The 24,147-nt window shown below is 41.9% G+C and overlaps 1 protein-coding gene across 10 annotated transcripts in view; it reads left to right on the top strand.

Annotated features, from left to right (window-relative positions):
• The window catches only part of syngap1b (synaptic Ras GTPase activating protein 1b), a 166,353-nt gene that overhangs the window by 88,738 nt on the left and 53,468 nt on the right, over positions 1 to 24,147 (top strand). For 8 of the 10 annotated variants that reach the window (XM_072393604.1, XM_072393606.1, XM_072393603.1 and 5 more), the window contains exon 4: positions 23,166 to 23,257. In XM_072393604.1, coding sequence (XP_072249705.1) covers positions 23,166 to 23,257 — 92 coding nt within the window. Of the gene's footprint in view, positions 1 to 5,734; positions 7,821 to 23,165; positions 23,311 to 23,367; positions 23,642 to 24,147 lie in introns of those variants that run through there. The other 2 variants (XM_072393610.1, XM_072393609.1) reach the window with 2 other exon arrangements.

Below are 24,147 nucleotides of genomic sequence, written 5' to 3'. Positions count from 1 at the left end.
CAGTAAAGGAGGTGGATTCATATGCATATGTCAATTTTCAGTTTTTTTATTTTTATTATTATTTATTAAAAAAAATAGGATTAAAAAACATTTCAATTGCAGGTTGGAATGTAACAAAATAGATAAAAAGCCAAGGGGGGGTGAATACTTTTGCAAGGCACTGTACAGGATCACATTAAAGATATACTAAGCTCTGAATTTAATCTAATTTAAAACTTAAATTAATTTCAGCACAGAGTTTAAGGTCAGAATCAACTCAGTGGTGTCATAGAGGAAAAGTCTCAGGATGCTTTTATTCCACTCCAGCATATTCTATACCTTCTGACTTCAGTTCTTCAGAAAATATTTGAGAACATTTGGGCAGCAGCCTGTCTACATCACTTTACATGTAGACTGAAATAGCTGTTCTGACTGTGTCCAGTGACAGTTTGTGTCATCTGCACAAAAAGGACGCCTTGTTGTTTCCCAGTAGAGATTTCTGTGCTTCTGGTTCACTCCAGGGGCTGTTGTCGGTTTTCAGTAACATTTTGTTTTTAAGAGATGTCGATAAAACCTACAAAAGTGCCATAAACATGACATGACACCTGTCACGAACATGAACAAGACTTTTATGAATGCGTATCACCGTTGCTGTGCGTAACTCGATGTGACAGCTTGACATTAACCAGAACAACATAACTATGTAGCATTATGTGTTAACGTTACATTAAACTGTCACATGTGGCTGTTTTGGGCTGCAGTGAGACCTTTAGTGAAGAAATATCGTACACGAGTTTGCCTTAACCTGAAGTAAAGTGCTATAATTTAACTGGTGATTCAAATATTTAGACACAAGCAGCATATAATTGACCTGTTTCAGCCAACATACCCCATCCCAGCTGTAGAGGGTACACCCTGGACGGGTCGCCAGTCCATCACAGGGCCACACACAGACAAACGAGACAAGCAACCATGCACGCTCACACTCACTCCTAGGGACAATTTAGAGTCACCAATTAACCTAACATGCATGTTTTTGGGCAGTGGGAGGAAGCCGGAGTACCTGGAGAGAACCCACATATACATAATTATCTATATTCCTGCATTTATTTTCATTAAATGTCTATTATTCTATTCTAAAGTGTACACTAGAAAATTATGACATGGGTTATAGACTATTAAATTGTAAGTCACAATTATGTTTGTTTCACTTTTATACAGCTTTATGCTATTAAAAGATAATTTGGATAATGTAAAAGGACAGAAAATGGTAAAAATTGCAGCAGTATTTTTCCTGTGCTCTGTGGTTATGAACTGATAGCGGCTGACTTCACGTTGTTAGCTTAATGTGCTGCTTCAACATGCCACCATGCCCAGCATGAGCAAAGCAAAAGGGTCGAAAACATCACAAACTCAAAAGCTTCCCTGTGGGTTCATAATCAAGCCACCAGGATGCTGAGACACTGCGTGTCAGGTTAGGGCAACACGAGGATATACTTCATGAGATGCGTTCAGCCGCACTTCTTTTCCAAAAACAGCACAGGTACCATTTAACTAAACTGTTCCTCCAGCTGCTAGAAATGCAAACTATAGTGTTCGGTGTCCATAGATACAGCACCATGAGCTGAGTGAGAGAACTGCATCCCTTTAAGGAAAGATAACAGATCTGAAGGTCTGAGGAGGAAACTGTTTCTTAGTCAGCGAAGCTTTCAGCCAATCAGGGCAGAGTTGTGTCATCACAGAAGTGGTTCTCAGCTGGTGCAGCTGGAGTAGAGCGACTGCAGTGCCACACCAGTCTTGATTATAGCTGCCTTGAACCCACAAGTATTTAATGTCATCTGACAAGGTGATGGTCTGCTGTGCCATTTAAAGTCACACAAGATATCTAACCAGACTGCATTGGGTCGAGACCATCATGCATCACATCAAGTCGGCGCTGAGCCCCACTGCATCAAGCTTAGCAAATCTGTTGTGTTGAAATAAACTAATAGAAGAAGAAAACCTTAATATTGTTGTTACGTCCACTTGGTGAAACCAGTTAGCAGACAATAACACGACAATCAGTAAATCAAATGAGTCTCAGTTGAAGTGAACAAATTAGCTTTATTGTAACAAAAAACAGAGACACTCCAAGGTGGGGGGAGGATGGGACAAAGTGATTGTGCCAAATAAAATGAAATTAATATAACAAAAGAAGGCCTGTCTGAGCTACCTCTGAAGAAAGAAATTAAACAAAATACCTAACTAGCTTGTCTAACAAAAGACCCTTCAAAACAGTACAGTGGTGGCACAACCAATAAACCCAGTGGAATAACAATTAAATGCTACGTGAGGGCAAAAGAAGTGTAAAGGGTACCCCAACTTACCTAGTCCCAAAACCTCCCACACCTACCTGAACAAATATGTCTCTGAAAGAGCACCAAACAGAGTCAAGGTTGGTAGCAAAATCACAAGTCAAGAAGCTCCTGAAGGCCCGAGACTTCCTCCATTTTAAAGTGGCTCCTCAGTTGTGATTGGTCATTGGTAATTATCCAACCAGCTGCTCACACAGGTGAGCAGCATCCCTGCAGCAATTACCTACAGACAACACAACACACAGGGAAGGGGGGAGGAGACGCAAAACCACAGAATACCTGGCCGCCTGGCACGTAACAATTATTATGGTCACCTCAAGAAGGCTGAAAAATTTCATTTAATCCAGTCCGAGCAAGTCCAACACCACCGTGTTACTGCTGCCTAAAACCGTTTTTCCACCAACAAATTCTGGCATAAGCAGTGTGGACGCACTTCGCCGTGTCTTTCCATAGCAACTTCAACACACTAAAACAAAAATCCCAAACTTTGCTTTCATGCTTTTTCATTTTAAATCACTGAAATGTTTCGAGTTCCACACAAATTCTCAATAATTTTTTTGAAAGATCAATAAGACTTAAGGCAATTTCATTACTGTTACAAATATGAACTGCTGCTGGGGGCTGATTCTGAAGTCAGGAACATTAAAGCAATGCAGATGAAGAAGGCACAGACTTTTTTAATTAGAGTACCAATTAAATTTCAAATGAACTGAAACAGTCTGCACAAAGATCAGTGGCTGCATGTATAAATAAGGACGGCTGCTCTGTTGTTATTGAAGGACCTTGTCACTCGCTGTCTGCAGGTTTCCTGCTGGTGTCCTCTTCTCTCAATTTAGAGTTAATAGCCTCTGTTACCTTTTCCATTCAGTGTGTTTTTGTTCTTTTCATAATTCCCGAACTGACACCAAATAAAACACATTTCAGCTGCTCCATGTCACCTCTGCGGGTCTCAGTTTAACATTCTTTGAATTTCTTCTTCTTCTTCTTTGAAGTTGTTTTCATTGCAGAGTCTGATAAATTGTTGCGCATTCAGTGATTTTATTTTCAAATGATTAATTAAGAACACATGCATTTGTTCTTGGCTAGAAATGGGAGTGGATATCAGGCTCGTGCCTGTGTGCAATCATTCAGATTTATGGCCAATAACCTTGTGTACATAGTCTATTTTCATTTGACAAAAAGACTGCTAATACACTTTATTTTTCCATTGTAAACACACAATTTCAATCATAAATCCAGTTTTATTGAACTAAACTCTTTCCTTTTAATTTGAGGTTGCTAGGCAACCAGCAGTGACTTTTACAGATCTTCCTATACTTTGTACAGTACTTCTTTGTATGGATTAAGCAGACATGATATTGCATTTATTAGAGCTTTTCAGAGGTGTTTGCACACAGATTTTGTTTTCTGCAGACAGAGATGTTTTAGTCTTTTCTTTATATGTCAGACAGCCATCCTTTTTTTGTATTTTTATGTTATTTCTTTTCATAGAACTGTTGTCATGAAAGTGAACAAAGTGTATCTCCTAAAATGTCAAACTGTGCTTTTAATATGTGGGAACTTATTTTCATGCCCGGGACTATTAATCAAAGGACCTCATTTTTGTAACACAGCTTCTCATCATTTATACCGATGATTCATGAGCTTCTTAGCAAGTCATCGCACATTGTTTGTGTTTTCAAAATGAACAGACCTTTTCTGAAGAATCCTGGGGCTCATTTCACAAAAGCAACTTGTGAGCTCACAGCCAGGAGTCTGGAAACGCGTGAAAATGAACACAAGACAAAGGGAGTTCATTTGGTGCAAGCTGCAGTTTGTTACAAACTGTTGAAATGGATCCCAATGTCATTCCTCCCACTTTGCTGCTCTTTTCGTTGTTCAAGAAGTGTTTAAGCTAACTCCAATAAAATGCAGCATCCCTTAAAACAACGAAGCAGTTTAGAGAATTTCTACATGAACGTATGCATGCAGCATCGTGACTTAAAACTTCTATGGCTACAAGCATCTTGCCATCTCTTGTCGTGCCTCTTGACAGCTTCAGCAGTGTAACATAATGTGATTAATGCTTTTGGAATAAGTTGAATGCCTGACTTGCTTGCATGTGGATTACATGGTGATGTATTTGTGCATACGCTTGAGCTGTATAAGCTTCTAAATTAAATGTTGGTTTTAAGCAGATTGCACATGTAGCAACAGGAATGTGCTGGAAAGAAGAAGATAAGAGAAGGCTGCAGGAACTCGCGTAGCAAGGCAGCATAAGAAGAAGAGAAACAGGCGACAGATGAGAGGAGAGGACAAAATTACTACCATAGTACATCAGGCTTAGCTTGCCATCTTTAATGGTAACCATGGAAATAATTATACAGCAGACAGACTGTGTAGAGAAACAGAGCAAGAGAAGAAGAAGGAAAGAATGGGAGAAAAAGACAACAGGAGAGAATCTGTGGGGGGTAAAGTAGCTGAAATGCACGCTGGAATCCCCAAACTGTTTCTGCAGACGTTGATAATCGGGAACTGTTTAAAGATCAAATAAGCAGGGTTGAGATGGAGGGTAGCACAAAGTCAGTGTAACCATCACGCAGACTAATGCATCTTTTTAGCCGGATGAATATATATGTAGTTTATTTTTAACTTCATCCACTGTTTGTACAGAGCTCTGTCAGCGATGGAGCTCTCTGCTGGGTTGGACACAGCAACGGTACAGTGTCATGATAACATGGTGGTTAAAGAAGTTGCCTCAAACCCACAGTTGTCATGGAAACAGATCTAAGATACCCTTTAGCCCTCTGGAAGTGCTGATTCCCTGTCTTTACTCAAAGCTACATCGATGTTGATGTCATTAAGACTGGAGTGAAAAGGTGTTTGATGTGGAAGTCAGACAAAGTTAGACAGATGTTAACGAAAGTGTAGTAGGTTTTTCGTAATTTAACGGATCTACAGGTCTTATTTTGGCATTACTAACAATATGCATGTTGTTTGAAATCAGCAGGGGTCAGGTAAGGCTTGGGTATAGAACTTTGCGTAATTCTTTATTTTTGCCTGTGGGTGTTTAGAATAAATGAGGAGGTGGTGTGAGCCGGGCTTTGAGGACATAAAATATGTGGGTAATAACATGCTTGCATACTTCCCACGCAGTTGCCCTTGGCACTGAACTTCACACTGCTTTTCTTGTGCGTGTCTGCGTGATAGCAGAAGGTTGCAGGTAACTAGAAATGATTGAGAGGCTGGAGGGGAGAAGGAGAGGAAGAAAGAGAGAAGTATTGAGGTGAAAAAAGTGATGAGTGCTTAAAATCCCTCCAGGTCCCAGCGGGGATCCATCCAGCCCCACCCCTTCTGAACATCTCCCTCTTTTTAGCCTCTCCCTCTCTGTCTGTTCTGCTGGAGATAGTCGGAGAGAAGCACGGAGAGACTGAAGCGCAAGGCATCGGTGCGCTGCTGCCGCCTTCCCAAACTGTTCTGCCGTCCACCTGTGCAGGATCACCTCCGTCCAGGCAGCAGACAGGAGATGCTACAACATCAGTCGCTTGCCAGGATTATTTGAGGATGAACCGCCGTTTGGTGGGAGGGAAGATGAGGGACTAAGTTGTCATCGTCGCCTCATTTTTTCTTCTTGCTGCCTGTCAGCTTCTGGGATGCATTCAGTGTGTGCACAGCAGTTTGTAGACTTTGTCGTGAGGCTTTTTTGACAACTCACATTTGTAATTTTCCATCCACATCTTTTTACCTCCAATGGAAAGTGAGGCTATCGTGGTATTTGTTCGGCTTGCTCGCTGGTTACGCGCTTGAGAAGTCCGATCAGAAAAAACGCGCAGCAGACAGCAGAGCGTTGCGCGTTTCTTTAGCCTTTGGCGCACTTACAGCCAGGCGGATATATTGCGCATCTCACCGCTCCTTCACGCACACATGACTCGGACATGCACGCGCACATATACACATGGCTGCACTGGCGGACACTCACGCTACTCTTTTCCCCCTGCCTGCACGCATAGCTTTTGATTGCAGTTGAACTCCCGTTTCCCTTTTATCCTTCCTAAGTTTATCTTGAACATGCACAAGGCGGACACGCACTAAAGAGAGCATCTCAGAAACATTCCCATCTAAAAGATGAGAGAAATTGGCCACAGCGGATCTTCCGTCGGTCACCGGGATTGCGAGTGCAGGGTCGGGCCGGAGGGCAACGGGGAGAGAGGACGGGAGGAGGCCGGGGAGGAGGAGCTCTCATCCGGACTGTCCGCCACGGAGCTGCCGCTGCTGCCGCTGCTCGAGAAGCAGGCTGCTGTTACCGGAGGGAGGCGGGGGGAGGACGAACAGTGCCTCAGTGTGAAATTATAACACTCAGCTGGTTTAGGGAGTGTTTGTGTTTCCGTAGTCTTACCTCTCACTAATTAATCTAAGGATGCGAGATAACGAACAGTGGCCTACTTAATACCTGTCACCCTGTACTGTTTTCAGTGGCACTTTTGGGTCAGCTTAGAAGTATTTTCAGCACTTTAGAGAAGTAACGCCTGAAGTTGGAGATTTTACCTGTGCAGTACCGTTTGACAGGACATTGACCCACCAACGCGTCACTTAGCCAACACCAGTTCAACCTTGTGTGTTTTCTTTGAACCTGTTTGTAGTTGATAAGTCAGATTCATCTAAGAGAAAAAAATCCTAATAATCTTCACACAAGGACGTCAAGTGTTGCTCAGTCGAGAGGTTTTGGTCACTTTATTGCACTCAGTGATATTTTTTTATCTCCTTAGTATTGCTAAGTCTTTAAAATATTCACTAAAATATATAGTTTATAATTTTATGTAATGTTTGTGGAGCATTGTACCTACATTTATTAGAAGATCACTATAAACCCTTTTCTATTCACCTACTGGAATACATCCAAATACCTTGAAGGAGCCCTGCTTCCAGGTGCCTTGGTAGTGGAGGTAGGCGATTTATCTTTTACTCGTATTATCTGTCTAGGAAACACATCAAAGTCACAGACTGATTTAGGAAAACATTTATCCTTTTGCAACAGGGAATTGTTTTTGCTGTATTGAGCTTTTGTAGTGGGACATTTCCCTTTGCTTTGCTTTAGTTTCAGACCCCTTGATTCCTCTTTTTCTGGGCTGAATTGAGCGATGACTTTTTGAGCAATACTTCTCTGTCTGGAACTTTTACATGGCCTTATAATCCCACCAGAGGGTGGTCACCTGCTTATCAGACAGGCAGACGAACGCCTCTGTGTCATAATACTTGCTGGCAGGTGCTGATTGCAGACACAGTTATTTATAGACGTCAATATCACTGTGCGCTTTTGGAGTGGCGATCCTTGACGGAATGTAACACAATCTTAAGGAGCTGCAGAAGTTTCAAGCTGATACGGACACTCGTCATCTTCAGCCTTTGCTGGTACCAGCCTGTTGTGGGGTCTCAAGCTGTAAACTGGAGGCTCTGAGACACTGTCTTTAGAAGTCTGGACATAAAGCACGAGAGCCCCACCTGATCTAGGTAGGACATATATTCTTCTCTCTGTTTGACTTTTGTTACCCTGTAATCCATGTATTTTAACTCCTAACATCACGTGTTTTATTGAAAAAAAATTGCACGTGGCCGTTTCTCGTGGCAGATTATGTCCTCAGAAACAAAACACACTGAACAAACACTGATAACGCACAATGTGCATTTTTATTCCTGCAGTCATGCTTTCTGAGTGGGTGTTTTAGTCTTTCCCTTTATTTAGTTTTGGGAATCAGTTAATCGGTTTACTTTGAATTAAAACACAGAATACAAAGCTGTTTCAACATAAATGTACTGTAATCCTCACACCATTTGTGCTCATCTCCTGCATGATGACATCACTTTCCTCCGTGTATTTCTGTGGGTTTTTCCGTCAAACAGTCCATTGGTTCTCATCTGTTGTTTCCTCTCATGCAGTTTCATCATAGAGCAAAAACTATTTTAACCATGAATATTACTCATTTAAGGCAGAAAAGTCGAGTCACTATTTTTCAACGACCAACACTTTACCCCAACTAAAAGCTCAGTGAGGCATTTCACTTGAGAAAAAACACTTAATGTCTGGTGGCTCTTGTGTTGCACAGAAGGGAAGATTGCGCGCACATTAAATAATTCACAATGAAAAGCATTAGCCGGGTAAATCAGATCAGGCTGTACTCTGTTCCCTTTGCTGAAGAAAATCAACTGTCTCCCACAATAAACGCAAGCTCAGGCCAAAATTAGACATTTCATTTCTTTGTTTTATCGCTGCTGTAGGTGTGTTTGCAGAGAAAAAGAAAGACACACACTCTCCACTTCTCACTGATGCAAAAGCAGTCTGTTGGCAGCTGATTGACAGCTCTGAATGAAGCTCTCCTGCTCAAAAAGTTAACCTCAGATTCCCAAAACATGCAGTAATGATGGCGTCAAAGCAGCATTAACAATATAATCTAGGTTCTGATATCATATTACTCATTCCTCTCCAAGAAAATGTCAGCATGTATAAAACTCTAAAAGACCAATTTGCGTTGAGCTGCCTCATCAGCAGTGGTGGGAAAATGACTTTGAGTTTTTTATGTATGGAGTGTGGTATTTATTTCAGGCAAATACAAAGAATTGTCCAGAATCCTGGATCACGGCCACACTGGCTCGTACTGTTCACGTAGAGTGAAGAAACTTGTGATCAGCAGTCAAAATGTGTCGCCGTTGGACTGTTGGCGGGCGCTTCTTTCCCCACTCTGTCACATTTTTCAGTTTTCAGTAACAGTGACTGAAAGTCTCATCATTTAACGTCTTGTACTTTCAGTGTTGTGTTGTCTTGTTTGAGCTGGGTAACATTTACAGAGGAGCTGTTTGACTCGTCTTTTCTTTTTTCCTTTTAATCAGTATGGATGGGACTTTGCATGCTTAGGAGTAGTTTTATGTTTTGTTCTCTTTCTGTTTGGAGCATTTCGTCTCCTTGTATTTCGGCTTGTTTCCTGCTACAGTCGCAGACATCTTAGATTATTCATGTGGTGGATTCCACTTCTCCCCCACTGTCTGCTTGGTTAGTCTTGAGCCTTCTCGTGACCCTTTATATATGATAAAGCTGATGGATGTATATTTGCTGATCGAATTAAAACTGATCAGATCAATGGTTGAGCTGGGTTTCCCAGAAACTTCCTACTCCAGATATATTCCAGGGCATATTGTGAAGAACTACACAGGGTTAAAGACCTGAACCATGACACCAAATTGCATGTTTTAGTCTCCCCATACTGCAGCTCGGTGATGCTTCCACTCAACACATTCCTCTCGTCCTCAGACTCGGTTCAAACAGGTAATGGAGCCAGATTTGGTGCATCACAGTTCAGAGGCCTGTCACTGTCCAGTGGTAGGAAGAAAGAAAAAATGAAACCTGCTCATACGTATACGACAGCTCTCTGGTGCACAGCAGACTCCACTGTCTGACTCACTGTGTCCACGGACAGGCACGGAAAAAGTACAGCATATATGCAGGCTCTACCATCCTGATATGCTCTTTTCTCTGGTAAGCTCAGACAGTAAGAGTGTAAAGATGAACTGATATGAATCAGAATCCAATTTTAACATTAATTACATTGGTATAGGGACGAATATAATGTGCCATAAATCAATGGCCTGATTTCAGCATTAAACTACAGCTGGAGAAGTTGTAGCTGCAGATCTCGCAGAATCAAAGCAGGACTTTCATGTAGGCATTTAAATCAAATGTAAGAGCGGCTGGCAGCATCACTTCCCAGGCATGTGCCAAATGATAAGTCTGCACATCATCTGAGCAGCGCTTTAACCAATCTGCCTGCAGGATGCCCTCAGATCGAGCAATATAAGCATCTATCGTTGCTCGTAAGTCCAACACAAAACATGCCTGACAACCACTGCCAATGCAGTTTAAAATGCACTGTGAAATCTAATGTTTTGGATCATTTGGATTACATCAGAAGGAAGAAACACTGGACAAAAGTGTGTGCAATATTGATTAAGTTCAGCAGTAGAATGATGGATCTAAACACACGCCTGGTTAGACATCCAGGATGCAATCAAATCTCATCACATTGAATTGAACTGAGTTGTTGTGTTTAGAAATGAATTGTTCCTGAATCGCATTTTATCCCACATATAAAGGTACAAATCTATTGTCTTATAAGGGGGAGACGCTCACAGCCCAACCAAGCAGCAGTGGTGAGTGACACAAAATATCTGAACTGGGGTTAAAGAGTCTAAGTTGATTCAATTCAAGGAAGAAACACCTTTTAAAACTTAATATTGGTCATAGCAGAGAATTAAACATTCATTAAAACATCTCTGGAGGAAACACAGTCTCACAGCCAAACGTTTGTCCACAATATCACAATTACTACAATTTCTATCGTAATTTCCCTGTAGAAATGTGGTTCATGTACAAAAATGTGGATGTGTAATGATGTTGATGCTTCACTTTTAACTATGTTTGCTGCATGATCATGAGCACCTTTGTCAATGTTTATGTGGAAAAAACACTTATTAGGAGGAAGAAGGGAGTGATAGAGCCTAGTTTGAGACCCGCCCCAAACGTTTTCCTCTGTCCCTTAACTTTCTACTTCACTTTCACTCCTGACAGGTCAGAGTTAGGAGTTAAATACATAGTTAAGTTCAAGTTATTACACCTGGTTAGGTTCATTGTGATGGTTTTGGCTTTTACTGACCATGGGTCACCTTTCCCTCCGATACCAAACAACATGCTAGGGATTCAAGGCTTGTAGTGTTGCTCCATGAGTAGATGTATGAGGCAACAGCACTCAGTGGGTCTACATGATGAGATTAACTGGATTATAGCTACAGTTGGGTTCTGCTCCTTATCTGAGGGTAATTATCCTTGGATATATGGCGGTGAATGAATGGAATCACTGGCACAAAGCATGTCATACCCCGGTACGATAGGTGGCGCTGTCCCCATTTCAGCTATCGCTAACAGAGCCACTTCCTGTTGACGTCTTCACCACCAACAACAACAAACTCAGGCATTCAGAAAGATGGCGAACGCAGAGCGAGATGAAGCTGCGTCCCTCTCCATCTGTGATGAGCTGGTTATGGCACAGACGATGCACAACGGCGCATTCTCCATCGCGTTGTTTCTTTCTTTCTGACGGCAACAACAGGAATATCGTCTCCTTCCACTTCCGGGTGACGATCGCGGGAAAAAATCTGGAGCATGTGCAGAACGCTCGATCCGATCCACTGTCGTCTACGTGCACGTTCAGTGCACGTTTGGATCGAGTTATCTCGGGGTCTTAATCCGGTCCGATTCGATTTCTTGTCAGATTAAGGAGTCTACATGAGCTGAATAACTCAGTTTTATTGTAATTTAGCCATTAATCCGATCCGATGGCGCTCATGTAACCGCACTGACTGTAAAGTAAATCACCAGGTAAACCTCAGCAACGTGATCCTGACTCTGCTAACTGCCAGGCTCTTAAGTGTCACATGTATCATTCACTTGGTAATTTATCCAGAAAGCAGAGAGGTCAGTTTTCACAGAGAAACGCTGCGGCTGCTCGAGGGATTGAAACCTCCCGTTATTTGTATTTGACATCAGCTTTGTGTCCCTGAACATCTGCACACATTTTTTTTTCCATTGTAGGTTTTACCAGCACTGCAAGTGACCAAGGTTTATCCAGATTAATATTTCCAAAAAATGAAACTGCGGGGGATGAAACCCTCCATCCCTCTCGGAGTTTTTGTCTTGCTTAATCTCCGTGGCTCTTGATGACAGCATTTACATGTTAGCGTATTAATGAGAGCTTTAGATGTGGCCGCCGTACATTCTTCTTCAAAAACAGGGGAGAATGATTTGCTTTTGCAGTCAGAGTTCATGAATCAAAAGCAAACAGGGAACCAACCAGCGTTCTATCATAACAAAGGCAAACATACAAAAAGCCCTGAGCATTTCAGTGCTATTAAGACACCCACTCCCTCTCCAGCCTCCATCTCTGGCTGTTGTGCTCTCTGTGTCTCCATCCAACTCCCCGTTACCCAGTGCAACCCCCCACTCTCCCTCCCACTCTGTTACCACTCCCCCAGATGAATTTCCTCCATCTCTTCTTCTTCATTTTTCCTCTATTCAGCTGTCATCCTGCCTTCATTCCATCTAGTCTTGCTCTTGTGCTGTCCCTGCTACTCCTACACGACTACTTGCCACCACCTCCCCCACACATGCACCGTTTCTTCTCTTTTTTTTAACCAACCTCTTACTCATGTGTGTCTACATCCCTCCCTCCCACTCTTTTAACTCTGTCTCTCTCTCGGTTCTCTCAGAGGGTCTAAGCTGGAAGCAATTTCCACCCACACATTCTCTCTTCAGCTTTCAGTTTGACATCAGATTTACATTCACAATGAACGAGCACAGCAGTTCACATGTTGCCCAGCACATGGCTTTACACAAACATGTGCATGCAGGAGCGCTCTCTGGCACATGTCATCAAATGATGAGATGTCTAATTTGGTCTCTTTGTAGACACCATCATCCAAAGCTGAAGGTTGATCATCCTTTTCAGAATCAATAGGTACAATATTAATGATTTCCTTTGTGCGGTAACCCTGTGTTTGAGTCAGTCTCCAGAACATTATGGAATGATAAGGCTGCCACGGCAATAAAAAAGTGAGATAACCATACACAGATTAAAAAAAGTACAGTAAAATGTTAAGAAATAAAGACAAATGAATGAAAAACTTAATAAATGTGGAATAATATGAGGAATACAAGTTTAAATATAAGGCTGGACACACCTTGGACAGGTTGCCAGATAGAGACAAGTGAGACAAATGGCGCCATGGTTATGAAATCATGGATTTTATTAGAGCAGAGTGGCAACGCTTTCAGTGACTGCAGGTTGACCCATACATAGTCTTAATGGGCTGATTTCAATCACAATTTCTGACGTGTTTAGAAAAGAAACAGAAAAATATGTGAGTAAGAGCAGCTTTTGGGGGAAATTCAACTGTTGATATACACTTGCATTTTACTGGTATTACAAAGATGCAAAAAGCTGGAGCTCTGGAGCATGTATCAAGCTGCAGATGCATTTTCTGGTGTATTAGTCTAGTTTGGAGCTCAGTTTTTATATATATATACATGTATATGTTCTGCAGATTTGGTTTGTTCTACAATAACTCGTATTGAGACTTTGTTTTCCTTATGTAATCTTTTAGCCCTGCCTCCTTTAAAGAAGGGAAATATTCCTGCACACTGATAGGAAGAGCGACTGAAACAATGTTATTTCGATCGATGGCTGCTTTATTGGGCAGCTAAATAAAAGAAACAGGCTCCTCTATTCAGTATGACCCCAGGCAGACAGAATCACAGCCTCCTTTGACATGATGATTCCTCAGCTTTTTTCAAGCCTGCTTTTCAAGCTTTTACATCATCTCTAAACAACAGTTGCGTAACAGTATTTGAAAATAGGTTCTCAACAAGTCTTCACGCTTTCAGCTTCAATGCTGCTCATAATCATTACTTATTAGCACATTCTGTCAGTTCTCAGCAGTGATCCTAAGACTAATGAAGCTTTTAGCTTGTTTATTTTTTCTGATCCACTCGGCATCGTTCTGCCTGGTTAACGCACTGCCTTCTTCGTTTTGGATTGATTTGTGTGCGTATTGCATTGTCTGAACATCTATGCCTCAAGCTTTGCCGGATGGCGGGCCTGCAGTATGTGTCTGAAAATGAAATGTTAGGTACTTTGTGAAGAAAAAATGTTGCCATGACAACGAAACACAGAGCCAGAGTAGAGATCAAAAAGACACTGAGTGAGTGAGTGAGAAATGGATTCAAATGGGCCTATCCAGACTTTTTTTATGCATGTATTCAAACTAAACAGGAAAGACAATGACTGGGCTACTTCTTTTTGTTTTTACTTGTCGCTGCCTAACGCCCACAGCCAACCTCACCCTGAAGTCCAACATATTTGCATAAACACTGTGGATCCACTGATTTATAGACAGAGCAAATGAGACTTTGCTCAAGCAGCTGCTTGTAGTTTTCCCCTGCATGCAAAGTGTAGAAAAATATAGTTTTGGCATATCATTTTTATAAAAAAGGGAATTTTTTCTCCTCGATATCTGCTCTCTGCACCTGTGTTTACCAAATAATGGACAATGCCACATGTGGACTATGGATTAAATACAGTCACGAATATGGAAGGATCCCTTCTAAATCAGAGAGGAAAAATACAAGTAGCTGTTTATTGCATTAACATTATTAGGTAAACCGCAGGCTTGCATCTCCAGCTCTCTATCATGTCACACCACCAGTATAATTCAACCACTAGAGTTGTTTTAAATGTTCAGAGGGTGCGCTGAGAACAGGGTAAAACTGCTTTCTTCTTTTATGCTCCTTATGCATGAAATTGGCTTCAAAATATCATTAGCTTACAGATACTCCCCATGTGAAACAGCCAGCAGAAGCTGTTTTTAATAGATTTTAACTGGAAGAGAAATGTGATGGATTTAGTTTGTATCTCAATGGGACCTTCTTGGTTAAATGAAGGGCAAATAGAATAGAATGAAATTAAGATGAACTGTTCTGCTTTGAATTTCCCAACAAATGCACAGTCGAGTGAGCAGGAGCAGCTTAATGATCAGGGGTCTCATTTAAGGAATTATTGATTGGATGTATATTGGTGGTTAAACATTTGTGTGCATGTGAAGTGAATACATGTGATTTCATGAGCAGAGAAGTATGCTCACAAGGGTGCAAGCCCTTAAAGGGGTAGTTCGTTTTTTTAAAACCTGGACCTTATTTCTGGCAAAAAATACGTTCATCTACTCATCGATAACAGTTTGGAGAAAGTCTGGGTCCTTCGGATTCTATTTAGATCACTTAAGATCTGCGTATATCCATATAACGGGAGTGAACAGGGCAGAGACAATACAGCCTCTCAGTAAGGCATTATCTGTCTTTATTTCATCAATACTTTAAGCCGAAAGAATGAATGACCGTACTATTGCACTGTTAGTTCAGAGCTGCCGTGTTGTTGTTATTGGGGGCTTTCTACACCTGGGTCACTTGAGATAAAGGCATCGATTCGCGGACGTGCAGCGGTCTGTTGTTCTCTGGCCAGCTGTTCCTCTCTCTGCTTCTGCATCCTCCTTTCCAGGAGCTCCTCATTCATATACTCAAAACGGTGAGGACGTCCATCCAACTCAAAGTCGCCGTCCATGTCGTCAAAATCTGATAAATATCCTGCACAAAACTTACAGCAAACTCTGTGTGAAGTTAGCCGATCGTCCCAGAGCAGAGAGTGAATGAGCCGTGCTGCAGCGGCGGGCGGCGATGATGTCATCCCACATCATCCCCATCATAGATGAACGTATTTTATGCCAGAAATAAGGTCCAGATTTAAAAAACTGAACTTCCCCTGTAGACACAAATGTGATTCTATTTGAATCTTGCTATTCTCTGCTCAACTGCCTTTGAGACTCTGAGGAACACCTTTTATCACAAATAATACGACAGCTGACAAGTCCTCATGTTGTGTAGGAGCACCTGTCGCTACTTACATCAACTGGACCTGCTGGAGTTTTGTGTGTTACAGAAAGTAACTAAAAGGTTGGAGGAATGTTTACGCAATAATGCTGTCAGTTCTATGCTTAATTTCCAAAATTTAAAAGGGAGCAGACTGAGACAGCATACAATGTTTAATTTGAGCATCCAGCATCCAAGTACATCTCATTTTCTCAGTTGATAGTTGGGTGCATGCTGGTGTTCTGATAGGAGTGTTTAAAGCATGCGGGCACATTCTGCAAGTTTCCAGATCATCACCCTCCAGCAACAGACGGATTGGTTGTGTTTGTTGCTTATCTATGAGTTTAATGTTGCACTAAATTGTATTTTGAGAACAGGCTTGCAGTCAAACATACGTGTGTTATTGCCTGTTTGGACTACATGCAATAATGGGATTTCCTGCATTATTATTAAAGCAGGATAAATGTTTAAATGCATGAAGGAGGACGACTTCCTCCTGATCTTCTTACAGACCCCAGACCATAAAATTGCAGCGATAATTTTTAATACACTGTGCACACAATTGTGTTCCCCGTGAAGATTTCTCTGTGTACATATGTGTGTAAATAAGAGCAAAGACCGTGAGTGTGTTCACACCGGAAAAGGCTAGAAATATCTGGTCTGAAGCGAGGCTGCATTTAAATCCCAACACTGTCTCAGAGTATCTTTGGGGATAGAAACTTAGTGCTTACATAGTGCCGGAGATTCTTGCTCAGCAATATCTGAATTAAACATAAGGTGAACTGCTATAAGTGGTGCCTCCTTTAAAAGTCTTGTCACCTGTGAGTAGCAATCGCCATTTGTTGGAGATTTGTTGCAGATCACTTCATTTGAATAGCAGACTTTGCAAAACCTTGTTTTCCATCAACTAGTCTCATCCATATGCTTGTTACCGCATAAATTTGTGTAATAATACTTGCTTTATTTTATATATTTTGATGCTTAAATGCTAGCCATTATTATGTTTACAGCACCAACCTTTTCTCTCATTGCAGTTTGAACACAAGATTCCTCGTTTTTCCTCATTAACTTTGAGAAAAACGTCAGGATGGGGGTCATTTAGTTTGTAAGGAGTTAAAACAAATGAATAATTACTATGTTACTTCAGCAAACTGACAGATAGGTGATTGACTCTTTGAAGCTTTGAGATGGGCAGATTTGTCAACAAATGTCTTCACTGAAAATCACTGAACTCCTTAAAAACAATGTCCCTCGAAGAAAGATTGAAGGGGATTTGCATATTTCCTATCCTACAGTCCAGAATATCATTATCATTATGAATCATTTGTGTGCATGGGCAAGGATGCAATCCTAAGCTGGACACTTGTGATCAAGCAGCAAGAAGTGCATTAAGATGTCACGTTTTGTTGAGGAGCAGACCCAAGTGCAGACACTGATGTGAGCAAGGCAAAGCTGGCAGATGGTCTTAAAGGTTTTTAATAAGCAAACACAGAGATCCCAGAGAAAAAACAAACTGAGAATGAATAGGGGAAAAGCACGTGTAACGTTAAAGGCTGCAGCAGGAAACAAGATCAACTAAAAACCAGGAGTATGGATACTGTGGAGGTGATGAGGCGGTAGAACACAGGTGAGAGTTAATCACACCAGGTGTAACACAGGAAAGGAAGTAAAACCCAACAGCACAAATGAGGGGGAAGCTCTACAAAATAAACCCAAACTAACCAGAACACAAATCCAAGGATCATGACATAAGAACCGACTTTCATCTGTAGCTTATATAAACACAAGGATTATCATGGGAAGCCTTTGTCGAGCAGTACAAGACAGACATGCATTCACAAATGCCAGTTCAAACTTTATGGTGCAGAGAAGAAGCCTTGTGTCAACACCGTCTAAAGGATGCCTTAATGCTGGGAAAGGAGATTTTAAGATAATCTTCCTCCATCTTCAAAATCAAACAAAAGGATGGACTGAAAAGTTGATCCTCTGTTGCATGTTTTAATTAACTCTGGGAGTAAGGTGAGTTTAGGATAACATGTTTGACTGTAAGTCCGCTGTGCTGTGTGTTTAAGAATGATAGACTGAAAAAAGCAGGACAGTCTGTGGCACGTTGTGGACATCCCCACACGCATAAACTCCCAAAAGGGTGTTTTTTATTTAAACAGGAAGAACGACACCTGCAAAAATCAAAAGCAGACTAAAAATGTCAGGCCCAATAAAACCCTTCACTGGAGGATATAATAAAACATATGCTCTCTGCTTTTTTTTATGATCACCCTAAGAATCAGGATAGTGCATCAACTCCCAGGTGCTTGTTTTTGTGATCTCACCGTGAAAAAAGTGGATTTAATTGCGGTTTTGTTGTAGTGATAGTGATGCCAGTTAAATCCTCTGTCACCCCTCTGTTCTTCCTCATTAAAATTATCTTTGGGAAACAATAAGTTCTAAAGTAAATCACCGCTCTCAGGCCTTTTCAAGGCGATGGCAGCAGATGAAATGTGTACATGCAGATGGTATAACCTCCAGCAGCGTATGCTGACACTTCTTGTGAAGTAATAAACACTTAAAGGGGAAGTTTGTTTTTTTAAAACCTAGACCTGACATAACATACGTTCATCTACTCATTGATAACAGTTTGGTGAAAGGCGGCGTCCTTCTGAACATATTTAGATAACTCGAGATTTATTTCATCAATACTTTAAGACGAATGCTGTGTTGTTATTGGCGGCTATCGGGGGCTGACGGGGGCTTTTACACACGCGTCTAGTGGGATGACGTCATCAATGCGCGCCGCTGCAGCACGGCTTATTCGCTCCGGTAAGAACGTCCATCTTACTCGAAGTTGTGTTTCACGTTGTCAAAATCTGATAAATATCCTGCCATGTTGCACAAAACTATCAGCAGCAAACTCTGTGTGAAGTTAGCCGACTGTCACAGAGCACGGAGTAAATAAACTGTGCTGCAGCAGCGTGCGTCGATAATGAATATGATAATGAAAAATATGTCTCTCATATGCAGGAACTTTCCCCAAACATTAAGGATTATTTTTCTGGTTGGGTGTTTAACTTAAATGCCGCTTTTCCACTGCAGGGACCAGGACTAAACAAAGTACTGGTTAGATACGTCACTAAATTCAAAGAAGCTAAGAGGAGAAATGTTCTTTTTCTTCTAAGTAATCTGTCAGCAAATTTTAATTTAACATTTCTTACTATAGCATATTTATTTCATGTGTTATTTGTCCTCCTCACAGGTGGTAGATTTTGAAATTGTGAACCTGGACAAAGACATTGGTACAGTTTCTGCAAACTCTGTCATGGTAGCTTTTTTCCTCTTTGCGTGGGTTGGAGAAAATGTTAGGACTGCAGACAGAGAGACCGGCAGGCTTACAGTGAAAGGACTGCCATTTGGACAGGTAAATGAAAGAGAGGGAAAGAAGAGGGGCGAGAGGAAAAATGAGGAATACAGACAAAGGTAAGCTTGGAGAAAATGGAGGGCTCTTAATGCTGAACATATCTGAAGAGGAGGGGATGGGGGGGGCTATGAAAACAAGAAGAGGCTGCAGGGAGGAGGAAGAAATTGTTGGGGAGATGGAGAAAGATCAAGGTTTAAGGATATGTGGAGGGATAAATGCACTGTTTAAATTATGTAAAAAAGCTGCGTGGGAGAGCATAGGTGTGTGTGTCTCTGAACATCTGAGGGACAGAAGAGCTTGAGAGAAAATGATACAGCAGTGATGGAGCAAGAAGAGAGCAGAGAAAGACGGCATAATTACCAGAAGTCAGTGGCTGTAAAAACCCGGGAAAAAAATCATTATGAACAAACAAATGACACCACCTAACGTCTGGTGTCATGGATAGCATGATGCAGATTGATCTTTGAGATGGAGAGAGAAGGGAACACGCGAAAAACATACAGAGAAACAAAGTGGGCTTTAATAGCCGAGTCATTTGACTGAAAAGGATTCTTGTTTCGGTGCTTGTTAAACAGGAGAATGTTTTGTTCTTTTCTGAGATTACATGGTGTGACTTGCTGTTGGCTTCTCATATCTTTGCATATTTGCTTGCTTGTGAGGCTGTTTAGGCAAAAGTCACAATTGTGTTTGTTCTCCTTTTTTTTTTAAGCCATAGCAGTAGTTTGTCAATGTGTTATTTCTATTGGATGAACTGGCATGGAATTTTGTGGAGATATTCAAGCTCCCCAGAGGCTGAATTGTAATTACTTTTTTGTTCAGCTCCATTGCAACATCAACATTTGCATTTATCCAGTAAAATATAGCAGATGGCTTGCAGTCGGTGAATCCTACTGACTGAATTTCCCTTCAGCTCATGTGATTCACGTTTGCAAAGCTAATAACATTCCCAACAACCTCTGTTTTGTTTTGCTCACATAATCGTGGAAAACATTGTATCTTCCAAACGTTGCATGTTGATGTACTTATTTCGACATCCACAAGCACAGCTGTCCACCCTGAAGGAGCTGCTCGCATGCCTGTCGGCTTTTTTCTGCGGATCTGATCTGGCTGTTTGTATCAGGTTTGTTTTTCACATTTTACTTTGTATTTTTTCACGGAATTTGCAAAACAATAATGTAATTGATAATTAAAAGCAGCAGAAACATTATTTAAACCATCGTAGGATGTGATCCCCCCCCCCCCCCCTGCTCAAACCCACACAGTTATTTTACTTTTAAATACCCCAACCCACAAACTTGTCCTAATTCAAGGATAAGCTGCAATTAAGGAGAGGAATGAATTGAGAAATGTCGATAATTCAAGTCTATGAATAAGATTTGATTGAACTGAAAACTATGTCTAATATTATTTTGCACCTGGTTCCATGACCTCCTCTTTTGGAAATAGTCATGAAAAAGACCCTCCAAAAGACCCCAGGGCCAAGTCAAGGAAGAATCTTTAACAGCTATATTTATAGAAAGCAACGGGACCAGATCTTGTCAAAGGTCTCTTCTAAGTATCTTTCAGTGCATTTAGTCCTTCGTTCTGTGAAATTTCCAGGATTTCCTCGGTGTATCCTTAAACCACCCATAATTCTCAGATGGGGCAGATGAAAGATGGTTTGTTTTCACTGTAAAGTTGTTATCATCCTAATATGTTACAACAGAAGACAGCAAGGTATTCATTGCCAGTATAAACAGCTGTTAGACTGATAGTCGGCGCAAAGCAACAAGTGATTCGCAGCCACAACAGTTTTTGTCTGTTGTGTTTGTCGGGTGTAATTGACGATGGGATCGTTGCCATGACATATACCATCTTGTTAGTATTTTTCCTTTTTTTTTTCTGAATATAAGGCAGACTGTCACATAGCAAAAGAAGAAGTGTTCAGCCTTTACTGTAAGAAGCACCTCCTGTTTTCTGGCAGTCAAACTCCAGCTTTAGTAAGACGTTGGGCCGTTGCTTGCTAATTGAAAAGCTGTGCAGCACTTTCAGACCATTATTTAAAGATATCTTCCCTCACTTGGTGTTTTCATGCTGGTTGGAAGAAAAGGATCTCAAACCCATTGGTCCTAAACCTCCTGCAGATGTTTAATTTGATTAAATTCGATTCAGTTTTATTTATGTCGTGCCAAATCACAACAAATGCCATCTCAGGGCAGGCCAATTAGAATCCAATTAATTGTAATAAAATCATAATCCAGTCACATTAAATTAATCAAATTCCAACTTAGTCCAATTCATGCACGGCCAATTTTTTTAAAAAAAACAGTTGTCTAGCTAAGGAAACCAACAGATTGCACTCGATTCCATCTCCTGTCCTGAGCGTACAAGAAGCTCCAGCAGAACCTGGAACCTGCAGCAGAACTAGAACCAGGAAGAACGGCCATCTGCCTCAACCAGCTGCGAGTCCAAAGGACAGGAAGGGGGGGGCGAACAAGCACCGTAACACCAGGTCCCATCAGATACCTGCTGAGAAAGAGATGGAGAGTAGAGAGAGTACAGGTGCTCACCCCTAAGAATACGCTTAATCGAATAGGGAAGTTTTAAGCCTGATCTTAAAGGTAGAGGGTGTCTGCTTCCTGAAGCCAAACTGGCAGCTGGTTCCACAGAGAGGGGCCTGATAACTGAGGGCTCTGCCTCCCATTCTGCTTTTAGGGGCCTGATAACTGAAGGCTCTGCCTCCCATTCTGCTTTTAGAAACTCTGGGAACCCCAAGATCTGGTGAATATGATGGCCATAGAATGTAGTTCACATCATTTTTATACAAATCACCTCAAAAGTGAGCCTCTACTATATGGATGGGGGCATCCTGGATCTATCTCATGGCAGCACTATGCCCTCCAGGGCATAACATGTCCCAGGATTCCTCACTGTAGAGGTCAAAGGTTCACTTCTTTCCTGTCTTTGTCGCCTGACTGGATCTCGAGGAAAGGCTATATATTGATTCATAGACTGGCTGTGATGATTTTTTACAGCTTTGCCTTGCCTTCTGGCTCTCATAAAAGTCACTTTCGCTATAATTAGCACGAACAGGTATTTGCCTTGAAGAAACTGGTGCAGTCATTTAGCAATGACATTTTATTGACTTTCCTCAGAGTTTCTGGATGGATAGCAGGGACAGACATAGTGAAAGAGGTGCTGAGCAAAATAGGTCAAACTTAAATGTGCACATTAAAGGATATATACTCTGCCCTAGGTTCCTTGGGTCTTAATGACAGATTTGTGACACGCTTTGGTCAAATACCACAGGTAGACAGCCCATTAGCTCCCTTTATAAAGATGAATTTAGCTTAGTTTTAGTTTTCGTGATATATATCCGATTTAAACTGATTGTTTTCTATATTTTTTTAATTTTTGGCTACCTGTGTTTTCCAAGTGAAAGAGTTCATTCCCTCACTGGTCAGGTCAGTGCGTTTGGCACCGACTGCCTGACAACAGTCGATAAATGCTTTATTTGTTTAATGCTTCGTCCTCTCCACCCATGCATCTTCCATTTCCTCTCCACAACGTGCAGACTGTTAACATTTGCCTCCGTTGACGTAGAGACAGAAAATCTATCCCTCAAATAGTCTAACATCTACTTCGTTGGTGTGAAACAGATGTAGGAGTATTTGAGATTGCACTCAGCACCTGTGGAAGCAGCAGTGCGACCTTGTATGGTTTTATTTCTGTCTGGCTCACCTTTGACCTCTGTGTTGCTCTCATCTTCTTTTATCCCTTTAGGCGGACTGTCAATAAAAGCTCTCCTGTAGCTTTTTAAAAATTCTTCCTGGCTCTGTCTTTCTCTCTCCACATCCTCTATCTGTTGTGTCCTGTCCTCATGTAACCTTTGGTGTTTCCCTTCCACTGCTGTCTAACTGAGTCTACCTTCCCCTCCCCGGTGCAGATCATCGCGCCCGGCGGAAGAGCATAGCCACTGGGAAGCAGCCCAGCATGGAGGTCCCTCCCACTGCCCCCATTCAACCCTTCCGACAATCCGTGAGTAACCCCCCATGTTCCCGGCCTCGCTCACTGCCTCCATCCCTCTCGCTGTCCCTTGCCCCTCCTCCTGCCCTGGGCCCACCGCACACCTGTGGCAGACGGGCCAGCGGCACCCCGCCTCACCCTTTCCCTCTCTCCCTGGCTGTTTCTCCCTCTCACACCTTTTGCCCGCAGCAGCAGCAAAAGGGCTCCAAGAAAGGGTCAAGCACACCCCCATTGCCCCGCTCGCTACCTCTCTCCCCCTCCCTGTCCCTCACCCTGCCCAACTCGCCTGCCGCCTCCTCCTCCCCCCCCTTCTTGTACTGGGGCGGAGACTGGAGGGCTGCCGGTTCGAGTCCAGTGGCGGGAGGAATGCTTATTGCACCACTGCCCCCTGTTGAGGTATGTGACACAAACATGGCTCGGGCAGAAATACTGGCTGTGTTTACGTTGACCACAAATATTCCAACCTGTTCTCATTCCCATAGCAACAAATACTGCTGTAGTTATGGCGACCAAACCGCTGTCTTTTAAACGAGTTGCAAAATCCACGTTTAGAGGTAGGAGGAGTAGCTTTCATTTAGAGATCCAGCTTCGGTTCCTGTGTGCAGGGTTTTGATAGGTTCGGACAAGAAAATGGTTTGGTTTAAACACCAAAACTACTTGATTTGGGTTCACAAATGTTGATTTGGTTCGCCTGGTTTCAGACTTCTTAGCATGGATGGATCTATGTTGCGTAGAATGTGGACAACAACACAAATGGGAATAAAACTCCTCCAATCAAAGTGTAAAAATGAAAGAAAATAAGCTAATAATAGCTATTATAGCTTAGTTAGCTAATATTTAATTTTTTTCAGCCATAATTATCCAATTATCAGTCGGCAGACTGTTGAAATATGTTGTAATGG

This window comes from Leuresthes tenuis, unplaced genomic scaffold, assembly GCF_036924035.1.
Source record: "Leuresthes tenuis unplaced genomic scaffold, fLeuTen1.0.hap1 SCAF_10, whole genome shotgun sequence".
NCBI lineage: Eukaryota > Metazoa > Chordata > Actinopteri > Atheriniformes > Atherinopsidae > Leuresthes > Leuresthes tenuis.
The sequence above is the reverse complement of the archived record's forward strand: the minus strand, read 5'-3'. Positions and strand labels throughout refer to the sequence as shown.